The 12,387-nt window shown below is 44.3% G+C and overlaps 1 protein-coding gene across 5 annotated transcripts in view; it reads right to left on the reverse strand.

Annotated features, from left to right (window-relative positions):
* The window catches only part of SLIT1 (slit guidance ligand 1), a 335,181-nt gene that overhangs the window by 93,622 nt on the left and 229,172 nt on the right, over positions 1–12,387 (reverse strand). For all 5 annotated transcript variants that reach the window (XM_075843037.1, XM_075843038.1, XM_075843033.1 and 2 more), the window contains 2 exons: positions 2,632–2,703; positions 1,950–2,021 (listed from right to left, as the gene is read on the reverse strand). In XM_075843037.1, the coding sequence (XP_075699152.1) occupies positions 1,950–2,021; positions 2,632–2,703 (144 nt within the window). The remainder of the gene's footprint in view (positions 1–1,949; positions 2,022–2,631; positions 2,704–12,387) is intronic.

A 12,387-nucleotide genomic window follows, 5' to 3' on the forward strand; every position in this document is an offset into this window, starting at 1 on the left:
TCCATAGGTTGTGGCATTGCATCTCATTCTTGTTCAGTTGAATAGGGCAGAGTTACAATACCAGACACAGACCATTGACAAGGGTGGCATTTTGTTTCTTGCAATAGGGTAGACCTATTTTCTAATCTCAGACAACCCGAAGTTTTTTTTTTAATTGTTTCAATGCAACTAAAACAGAAAATGACCGTCTTTGCAAATAAAAATGGCCGATTTCTGTCTACAGCTTATATGCAGCCATGTGTTTCCATGGTAACAGACTACAAACAAACTCTGTGTAGTCTGCAGTCATATTTCCTTTCACCTGTTCCCTGGTTCTTGCTTTACTATCGAATGCATATTAGTAAGAAATAGTGGACAGATAGGAGTATGACTGCAGGATCATACTATATAAAGTATACTGTGCCCGATTAAGTAATTTAAAGAGGCTCTGTCACCAGATTTTGCAACCCCTATCTGCTATTGCAGCAGATAGGCGCTGCAATGTAGATTACAGTAAGGGTATGTGCACACACACTAATTACGTCCGTAATTGACGGACGTATTTCGGCCGCAAGTACCGGACCGAACACAGTGCAGGGAGCCGGGCTCCTAGCATCATAGTTATGTACGACGCTAGGAGTCCCTGCCTCTCCGTGGAACTACTGTTCCGTACTGAAAACATGATTACAGTACGGGACAGTTGTCCTGCAGTGAGGCAGGGACTCCTAGCATCGTATATAACTATGATGCTTGGAGCCCGGCTCCCTGCACTGGGTTCGGTCCGGGACTTGCGGCCGAAATACGTCCGTCAATTACGGACGTAATTAGTGTGTGTGCACATACCCTAACGTTTTTATTTTTAAAAAACGAGCATTTTTGGCCAAGTTATGACCATTTTTGTAGTTATGCAAATGAGGCTTGCAAAAGTCCAAGTGGGCGTGTTTAAAAGTAAAAGTCCAAGTGGGTGTGTATTATGTGCGTACATCGGGGCGTTTTTAATACTTTGAGAAGTATCATCCACTTCTCTTCAGAACGCCCAGCTTCTGCCAGATCACGCTGTGACGTCACTCACAGGTCCTGCATCGTGTCAGACGAGCGAGGACACATCGGCACCAGAGGCTACAGATGATTCTGCAGCAGCATCGGCGTTTGCAGGTAAGTAGCTACATCGACTTACCTGCAAACGCTGATGCTGCTGCAGAATCAACTGTAGCCTCTGGTGCCGATGTGGCCGACACGATGCAGGACCTGTGAGTGACGTCACAGATCTGCACTGTCAGAAGCTGGGCGTTCTGAAGAGAAGTGGATGATACTTCTCATCAGAACGCCCAGCTAGTAAAAGTATTAAAAACGCCCCGATGTACGCACATAATACACGCCCACTTGGACTTTTACTTTTAAACACGCCCACTTGGACTTTTGCAAGCCTCATTTGCATAACTACAAAAATGGTCATAACTTGGCCAAAAATGCTCGTTTTTTAAAAATAAAAACGTTACTGTAATCTACATTGCAGCGCTTATCTGCTGCAATAGCAGATAGGGGTTGCAAAATCTGGTGACAGAGCCTCTTTAACTTCAAAGCACAAAATAAAAATTTAGGTTCTCTTGTAAGTAAATTGCATGAAAAGCATTTTCCTATCACCAGATTTGTGAGAAGAGTCAATAGCTGAGTAGGGCAGCCGCTGGGATGGGATACTCACTGCTACCTGTGATAATAGGTCAGCAGAATAAAGGCAGCTATATATGACAGCCTATATTCCGCCTGTTGATCAGAAGACACAGGACGTCATAAAACAGCCGTGACAAATTGTTATCCCCTTTAACTTTCCCCTGTTCTACCTCTGGAACACTTGTAAAAGGAGGGATTCTGATACCAGGAGTATATTAGGGAATAACCTTTAATAAAATTCTCCAATATAGATAGCAAAAAGTAATAAACTATATACTGAATGCCTGCCATATACTTACAACACTTCCAGTCCTCGAAGAGCACGAAAAGCTCCGTCCTCGATACAACTGATCTGATTCTTGTCCAGTTGTCTATGAATAAATAACAGAATTAGACCGATGGATTGTTCATAAACTGCACATGAGTATATACATTTTGGGGGGAGATTTATCAATTCGATGAAAAGTCTATAAAAATTGCACAAAGTGAGCAAAATAGCCAAGGCACATTGGTAAATTTGGCGCAACTGATCAAACATGTTAGACACCTCTCTTTCTTCTACCACATGGATGGTGTATATGTGTACAAGAATATATAACAAATAAATCGTGCACATCTTTATTAAATTTGGCGCCTTGACTCCTTTTAGTCACGTTCCTTTTCTAGACAGGTTTCAAACAATCTTTTACAGTACAAGAGGAGCAAGAAATGTGTTTATATAATGTTTGGATGTTATTCTCTTTCACAGCTGTCTGGCGACTTTATGTTTTTGGGTATGGCAAAAAATGGAGTATACGTGCACCTCATTCAAAGCGAGTGTGAGGTTATTTGCCCCTGAACAGGACAGGCAGACGGACATTGTAGAAGGGTTGTTTTGGGGCAGCTGTGTGAAGGCACGAGTACCAGCATGCCATGAGGGCATGCTGGGAGTTGTAGTTTCAGACTGACAAAGCAAGGTCATATCGAATTCTACAGACTTACAAATTCTTAAGTTCAGTAGCTCCCCGGAAAGTTTTCCTTGGAATTGCCTGGATCACGTTTTCACTAAGATCACTGCAAGACAGAAAGAAGTTTCCGGTTATTCTTATGGTTTACCGTCATGTATTATATTAATTTCCTGATATCCCCTTAACATACATACATTATATCTATACATATATATATATATATATATATATATATATATATATAAAAACACACATAGATATATATATATATATGTATATATATATAAACACACACACACACACACACACACACACACACACACACACACACACACACACACACATTATATATATATGTATAGCGCTCACATATTCTACACATATTCTCCAGTGCCGTATCAAGAATATTTTATTACATGCTGCTTACACTGTGCTGACACATACAGTATACTAGTGGTGGACTGAGAGTTATCTGGGACACCGGGCATTAAAGGGTAACTAAACGTTAAAAAAAAACTTTTTACATGTCATACTGACATGTCAGAAGTTTTGATCGATGGGGGTCCGACAACCGAAACCCCCACCGATCACTAAAACAAAGCTGGTTTCTGATCGGCTTTCCTCAGAGCAGTGTGCGGGCTCAATAGAAAGTCGGAGTCCGTACACCGCTCGCTCGGCCAAGGAAAGCTGATCAGAAACGAAGCGGCACATCGCTCTGCCGCAACATTTTAGTAATCTATATTTATAGTGGGTTGGAGCTTCATTTTTCTGATACAAAGCTCCAAATAACCTGCATAATTATTATTGAGATCAATGTATAAACAGTATACAGTTATCTCCTGGGTTCCCCCTACTGGTGTTTGCAGGAAGTAAAAATCATATCATTAAAGGGTAACTAAACTTTCAACAAACTTCTGACATGTCATAGTGACATGTCAGAAGTTTTGATCGATGGGAGTCCTTGCAGAGAGACCCCCACCGATCGCTAAAACGAAGCAGCCGAAGCGCTCGGGTGAGCGCCGAGCCGCTTGGTTTGTGATTGGCTTTTCTCAGAAAGGCGATGTAGCAGTGTACGGACTCAATAGAAAGCCTATGGACCCGTACACTGCTACATCGGCTTTCCGAAAAAAGCCAATCAGAAACTAAGTGGCTGAGCGCTCACCCGAGCAGTTCTGCATATTCGTTTTAGTGATCGTGGGGGTCTCTGTGCTCGGACCTCCACCGATCAAAACTTCTGACATGTCACTACGACATGTCAAACGTTTTTTAATTATTTACCCTTTAAAGGTTATGTGCCCCTTATTAACCACTAGAGCCATGATCCACGGTAATAATTGAGTTTGGCGGGCATCTTTGGCTTGCATTTTTTCAGGTCCTCCACTTAAGGAGCGGACCCTTGGATACTGACCTAATGCACAAATAGTCAGTCCACCCCTACCATACACACACATACCCAATTACATAAACAGTAACCAGACACAGCTAACATCTATGGGGCAGACAGGCTCTCATCTCAGGGCTGCCATCGGGGGAAATACATATCAGATGTATCTTTCTTAACCCAGCCTATTGTTCCTCTGGGAAAGAAGATGTGCCAGCAGAGTGTCCCTTGTTGTACTGAATTAAAGGGGTTGTCTGGTTTGGAAACCCATTTTTAAATACTCTTTTAAGGCACTCTTCATAGAGAGGGGTCCCTCATTCTGGACCTCCATCAGTTATCCAGGTAGGACAGGATCTCTTACTCTGGAGGACTGGGCGTTACACAAGCAGCCCATTCATTTCAATGGGAATGATGTAAAGCTTAATTTACCCGGTGGTGGCGCTGCAGAGGAATTGAACGCTTGCTGCCACATTCTCCCACAGATTACAGCAGCGGGACACCTGTAATCTGCTTATTTTTGGGAAACCCTTCTAACAAAAAAGGATTGTCCAAAGTGGACAATTCCTTTAACAAGAACCTTCTCTTCAGGTTTGCCCATGATTATACAAACATGGCTGCTTTTTTCCAAAAACAGTGCCACACCTGTCCATAGGTTCTGAGTGGTATTTTAGCTCAGCCCTATTCACTTTGATGGATCTGAGCTGCAATACCAGACGCAACCCATTCGCCGGTGTGGTGCGGTCACTGGAAGCAGCCATATTTTTCTCATCATTGACAACCCCTTTTAGCTGAATGGACCAATCAATTTTTCTGCTGTAGTAATTAAATGGTACATCTACATGTGGAGTTACCGAACAGTACATGCTAGGGAATAGCTTATATAGCCGTTATACTGTTACTATATGTACTTTCTGATCTTTCCCCCTACTGGTTTTAGATTTTGTCCCGTTGTCCGTAATCATAGCCGAGTAATAAACTCAATTAATTACTCATTTACATGTATTGACTGCTATGACTTTTCCCCCCTTTCCCTTCATGCTTTCTACCTGTAAACAAGAACACAAATCTTCCCGGCAGTACAGGCTTTATATAGGTACGGCCGATCAGGGGCGGACATACCGCATGTGCAGCCGGTGCAGCTGCACAAGGGCCCCGCGTGGGAAGGGGGCCCGTTCAGTGGCGTAACTACCACAGTAGCAGCCGTAGCAGCTGCTACGGGGCCCGCGGCATGGGGGGGCCCGTGTCGCCCTGACAGGCACATTACATTTTATGTACCAGGCCTGGCGGCACGGGCCCCCTCATGCCTAGTAGCATCACAACACTAGGCATGAGGGGAGGGAGGGGGCGGGGGCCCGGTGATAGCCGCCACACTGCACTACCAATCGGGAGGGAGGGGGCGGGTGCCCGGGCCCGGTGATAGCCGCTACACTGCACTGCCAATCTGGCACAGATGAATAGGACAGGACGGCGATGCTGGTGGTAGGAGGAGCGCTCAGGCAGGGGAGAGGACAGGGGGCGGTGCGACGTAAGACTTCGGGCGGCTGGACAGTACAGTCAGGACTGCCGGAGAACTCATAGGATGAGCGGAGGACAGACACAGGACGAGTGGAGGACGTGCAGACTGCAGAGGACAGGTAGATGAAGTTAAAAAGTTCATGTCAGAAGGGAGAAGTTTTTATGTAGAAAAATCTGCCTCATAATTCCTTCCGGAATTTTGAGGCATATTTTGACCTGCCGGTAGAACACTTCCCGCGTTTTTCATTGCGTTTTTTTGTGGCGTTTTTCGGCCATCGGGCCGTGGGCAGGGAAACGCAGCAAAAAACGCATTTTCTGCCTGCCATTGTTGTCAATGGGAAGTCAGAGACAGAAACGCCCGAAGAAAGGGCATTGCGCTTCTTTTTCCCGCATGCGGTTTTTACTGCTCGCAGGAAAAATTTCATGGATTTCAATGGGAGGCACTTTCTGACGTTTTTCGCGAAAAAAACCTCAGTGTGAACTCCCCCTAACACAGGGGCGTAACTACTGCTATAGCAGCCGTAGCGGCTGCTACGGGGCCGCGGCATGAGGGGGCCCGCGTCACCTGCCGGCACGGGCCCCCACCTTGGCCGGAATCTCCGCTAGCTGCCGCTATGGCTGCTACAGCGCGATGCCACGGAACACTACGGCAGAGCAGGGAGTATCTCCCCGCTCTGCCATTAAACATAAGACATGTATCCCCTATCCACAGGATAGGGGATACGTGTGTGATCGCTGGCATTGATAGGGAGAACGGGGGACCGAAAGTCCCCTGAAGTTCTCCATCACAAACCTCGGACTTCCGGGGTCTGTGTCGGCAGCTCCGTAGAAATGAATGGAGCGCCGGTCACACTTGAGCTGCGCAGACACCGGAAGTCAGAGGTGAGTGATGGAGAACTTCGGGGGACTTTCGGTCCCCCGCTCTCCCTATCAATGCCAGCGATCACACATGTATCCCCTATCCTGTGGATAGGGGATACATGTCTTTTGTCTTTTCACACTGTAGGTCGCATTTTTTTGAGTGATTGGGGGTGTATGGCGTTCCCTACAGGGGGGGGGCTGTATAGCGTTCCCTACAGGGGGGGGCTGTAAGGCGTTCCCTACAGGGGGGGCTGTATAGCGTTCCCTACAGGGGGGGCTGTATAGCGTTCCCTACAGGGGGGTCTGTATGGCGTTCCCTAAAGGGGGGTCTGTATGGCGTTCCCTACAGGGGGGGGCTGTATGACTTTCCCTACAGACCCCCCCTGTAGGGAACGCCATACAGAACCCCTGTAGATAACGCCATACAGACCCCACTGTAGATAACGCCATAAAGTCCCCCCTGTAGATAACACCATACAGCCCCCTGTAGATAACGCCATACAGCCCCCCTGTAGATAACGCCATACAGCCCCCTCTGTAGATAGCGCCATACAGTCCCCCCTGTAGATAGCGCCATACAGTCCCCCCTGTAGATAGCGCCATACAGTCCCCCCTGTAGATAGCGCCATACAGTCCCCCCTGTAGATAGCGCCATACAGTCCCCCCTGTAGATAGCGCCATACAGACCCCCCTGTAGATAGCGCCATACAGACCCCTCTGTAGATAGCGCCATACAGTCCCCCCTGTAGATAACGCCATACAGCCCCCTCTGTTGATAGCGCCATACAGTCCCCCCTGTAGATAACGCCATACAGCCCCCTCTGTAGATATCTTGAGATTCAGTCCTGCTTGATAGGTAACAGTGCAGTAAGCTAAGCATGATAAGATCATCTAAATTATTGCATCTCAGTTGCATGAGTGCTTTGTGTTATATTCAATGATTCAATTTAACCTAAGTCTCTAAATGTGGGCAAAGAAAATAAAAAAACTATACTCACCTCCTCCCTCGCCTCCGTTCACCCGCCGCAGCCCCCATCCTCCTGTCTCGGTCTGTGTTACAAGTGTACAAGGCTGCACTGGTGACGCGCTGCCGATGGCACGTGACCGCTGCTGCCAATAACTCCTCATTGGTGTGCTGCTGAGGACAGTAGTTCCACAGCAAATCGCTGTTGAGGGCATTGATTGGCTGCAGCGGTCATGTGCCATCGACCGCGCGTCACCACAGCAGCTTTGTAAACACAGAAAGGGATAGGGGCTGCGGAGGGGGAACGGAGGCGCCGGAGGAGGTGAGTATAGGTTTTTCATTTTCTTTGCCCACATTTAGGGACTTAGTTTAGATAAGAATTTAACCCGGAAAAAAATGTGTTACTTGTGTTCTAAACTGGTAATAAAATGTACAATATAAATCTTCCTTCATAATTTTTATTAGTAAGGTTTATTTTTATATGCATATATATGTTTAGGTAACTTTGTCGGTATTGGGGGGGGGGCGGGGGGGCCCTGGCACATTATCTGCACAGGGGCCTTTTGCAGTCTGTGTCCGCCACTGCGGCCGATGTCTCTTTGTTCATTTTGAAACGTTTATAATTATCGGACTTATAAGACAGAAAAGGCAGCGAGAAAAGTTTGCGTCTTCCAAGTCTTAATCACGCCAATAAAGTCTAGCGGAGCGTACAATGGCAGCTCATTAAGGAGCTGCTTTATTCAACACAACCAAGGTTGTAATGAGGACATCATTCACAGCGACTTAAATGTCTGCTACAGCCAGAATTAAACCATTATCACAATATGGAACCAAAAGCCCAAGAAGGGAGGAAATGGTGAACTAACATGATATGTATCTAGCCATAAAAATTATCCTCCTTTATTAATACAATACAACCCTATCAGTGATGTATTCGACTCATCCACCCCAGTAGAGGGGGCAATTAATAGGGCAATTCGAGTGGATGACATGGAGATGACGTATATTAATTTCACAATAATGCTATCACATGAACGGACTATTGTTTTTATAGCATGCATGGTAGGGGGTTATCCTTGCTAGTGCATGAAGTCATGAACACAGGTATTGTATTTGTGCCACAATCCAGATACCTACTGTAGGTCACTGGAGATTATGATCTAATCTCACACAAGCCCCAAACATAGCGATAACCACATGTGATTAGTATCGAGAAATACATTAGTAAGATTTAGATAATGAAAGACGTTTTAATTATAGGCACAGTCAGGGTTGGATTCTCCATTAGGCACAAGCGGTCCATGCCAATGGACGGTCCTGCAGGAATAGGCGCCTGTGCTTCAATGTCAGGAGCAGATTTCTAGTTCATGCAGTGGGAGCTGCGGCAGCAGTCTCTAGTTAATATTTACACTGCGTGGCCACTTTATTAGAGACACCGGCCCTTTTACGATTGGATCTTCCCTGTATGGAAATTGAACACTATATCCCTGGGTCCAGCATAAAATGAAGGGAGCAAGTTTTCTGTGGATATGTTTTAGTGTTAATCCACTTTAGAATGGGAAAATTGAGCGATCTCAGTGATTTGGAACGAGGCATGGTCATTGGCGCTGGACTAGCCGAGGCCGATAATTCAAAAAAATGCCAATATTGTGTTTTTTTTCTAGTGCAGCGGTGCCGAGAGTAAACTAAGAATGGCATAATGGAGGAAAAGACACACAGCAAAGGGGAACCTTCGAAAACTTGTCAACGAATGGCGCCGATGGAGGATGTCAAGAATCGTTCTGATGAACAGGCGGTGCACCGTCAAGCAAATTGTGGCTGAATACAACTCTGGTGCTCCAATGAACGTGCCCGATCGCACAACTCATCGTTCCTTAGCACAGATGGTCTATAACAGTAGACGACCAGTTCAGTGTCATTGCTGTCTAAGGGAAACAGAAAGCCAAGACTCCAGTGTGCAAAAGAGAGCAAAAATGGGATCACTGAGCAGTGGAAAACATCGCTTGGTCAGATGAATCCAGATCTCTGTGGCACCATGCTGATGGGAGGGTCAGAAATTGGCGCAAGCCGCATGAATTGATGAACCCTTCCTGTCAGGTGTGAACAGTTCAGGCTGGTAGGGGTGGAGTAATGGTGTTGGGAATGATATCTTGGCACCATCTGGGTCCTCTGATACCTGTGGATGGACATTTTAACACTCCAAGCATTGTGGCCAACCAAGTTCATCCCTTCATGACAGCTACTGTCCAACACGCTACTAGATGGGGTCCCTAATAAAGTGGCCATTCAGTATATATCAAAACACTTCTGCCAGGGGTATACACAGAAATCATAGGGCTCCATAGAAAAACTCAGAATTCCCCACTAAGAGCCCCTTAAAAATGACTACACCTTTTTTTAATTGAATTACTACCAATCCATTTTTAATCAATACATTTCATAATATACCTGCATTGGGGAGCTCTGTTTTTCTGATAAATGTTAAAACTCTAACTGCATGCAGCCACCACTAGGGGGAGTTCATTGTATATGGATTTATACAACTAGTATTGAACTAGAATAACCCGTATTCATAAAGAGAATTACTCTTTGATATAGTTTATCCGAAAAAATGAGAATTTTCTATACCTACAATCCCTCATGGCTCGGGCAGTTTGTTCTGGCTACAACTGATGGCAGGGAGACTATCCAAAGCTTATATAATATATTCCTGATGGAGACTAATTGAGACGATTCTTATCTGCTCTGCTCTCATTTCCAGCACATAAATAGATGAGGTAAAGGATCTGAATGTTTGAAGAGTGAAGCAGAAACGAGTTGTGAATTCTTCATGGATGTGATAAACATTAGCGGAGGACGGTTTCAGCTTTGAAGTTTCTTCGTGGTGCGAGTCACTTGGGTCTTTATATTAAGATAAACAAAATCATTCTTTGTTGCACGTCAGTGCTGAAAATGCTCGCTTGTGGCAGCGTGAAATGCGAGGAGCTTGTTAAACAAGTCGTTCTAAACAGTCTGTTAGTGCAAAAGAGTGCGGCTTCTAATGGTAATGAAATGTAATATGTAGCCTAGAGCTGGTAATGCCGCCCAGGGTGGAAATCCAGTCAACAGTGAGGCTTCATCTGCAGTGGAGGGAGGGGGGCGGGGGGGGGGGGGGGTTGAAGCAGTATCAGAAATATTATCATGAAAGAGAGAAATCACAATTAAAAGGGGGTTCTGGATTAGTGTAATCAAAGCTTAGTCGTATATCGAAAAATTCTGCAACTTTCTAATATACTTTGTAATAAAATTTCTCACTATTTTCAAGATCTCGGCTTGCAGTCAGTGAAACATTATTGTTCATATCCAGAGGCTGAGAACTCATACATTCTTAATACTAAGGACTGAGAGTTGAGAATTTGCTACAATGTATCCAGTCTGGACAATTCTCTGGAAGCTAAAGACGCTGGACTCCACACGGATACATTTTACCTGCACTGATACATTGTAGCAAACTATCAAGACAGGAGAGAGATTTGTGCTGCTGATATATTTAGCTCACAGAGGATTCTGCGCACATCAGTTATTTTCTTCAGCGTCCTGTTTTTTTTTTAACAGATAGAATACTGACCCATTCATTTCTATGCGACCATGCACACATCTGTTTTGGTAAATCCGTGTGCCCGATCTGCAAAACTCAGAGCAGGTCCTATTCATGTCAGTTTTTGCAGGTCAGTCTTGTCCATTATATTCAATGTACGGTTAAGAAAACAGACCGCACACAGAAGCGATCCGTGTGCGGTCTGTGTCTTGCGGATCCGTTTTAAGCGGCTGTATAAAAGGACAAGGAGATGTCTTTAACTGGATATTCTTTTGTTTCAGTTGCTATCTGTTTGCTAGGTTTCCGTTTTTTTTTCACAGAAACAAAGTTCTGCAGACTGCACTTTTGCTTCTGTCAAAAAAAACAACAAAAAAACGAAAACCTAGTAAAGAAGACAAATGGAAAGCAACTGAAAGAACAAAAGAATTACCATTGAAATCTACGGTAATTCTAACGGAACCGTTGCTTTTCGTTTCATCTTTTGACCCTCTCTTCCTCTGACGGAAGAGAAGTAAACGTGTATACTAACACTAGTGTGAAAGAAGCCTTAAGAATACATTGGTTATCAGCCTCTCAATGTAAAGAAGATTTATTATTCACTGAACGCAAGCAGAGATCTAGTGAAGAATTTAAATATAAAAGTATATTACAAAGTTACAGAGCAGAACAGTGGGTACAATATAAATAAGTTACATCTGCCCATCTCAATGTGGGCATGGCACTAACATGAACATGCATCAGAAGCTGAATAGACCAGAGATGCGCGGACTGGATATCACTGAAGTCACTGCCTATGCACACAGAGGAGCAACTGCAAAGTTGGTGCCCAAAAGCAAGCAATAAGATCTCTTCTAACTTTTCTAGAAAAATGTCAGCTTCACTGTTACTTCACTGTTACTGGCTGTTGTGGGCTATGATTCCCTGGCAAACAGACACAAAGGATTGTATAAACTAAACTGACATTTCTCTTTTTTTCCATTGAATAGTGATGTTTAAAAAATGCAATGTGTCATCCAAATGTATAACAGACTCCTAGAAGGGGCCAGATGGTGGAACACATGTATGATATGATACAGTCACATTGACGGACAGGTTGTTTTTTTCATATATTTTTTGCAATGCAACAAAAAATTCTATACAACAGATACATGTCTGCGTATATTCTTATCCAACATATTCTGCCCAGCTCTACTGGAAGGAAATGATTGTAACCCCGGAGAGCAACACAGACACCTCCACCATCCACGCTGCTCAGCGCGACTCTGCTGGCCCTTCAAGGCCCTTTGACCATCATTTGGAAAACTACCGACATAGAAATTAGAACATCTCTTTGAAAAAAAATAAAAGTAAATAAATAAAAATAAATTATATATATAAAACTATTTTATTTTTTTTAAATAAAAATGTCCATCGGTGTGATTGGTGCAACCTTGTAATTACATTTTATTAAAAATGTTTACTTTTTTGAGATGCAGCTGCATTGTATCCTGTA

This window comes from Rhinoderma darwinii, chromosome 11 (genome assembly GCF_050947455.1).
Source record: "Rhinoderma darwinii isolate aRhiDar2 chromosome 11, aRhiDar2.hap1, whole genome shotgun sequence".
NCBI classification, from domain to species: domain Eukaryota; kingdom Metazoa; phylum Chordata; class Amphibia; order Anura; family Rhinodermatidae; genus Rhinoderma; species Rhinoderma darwinii.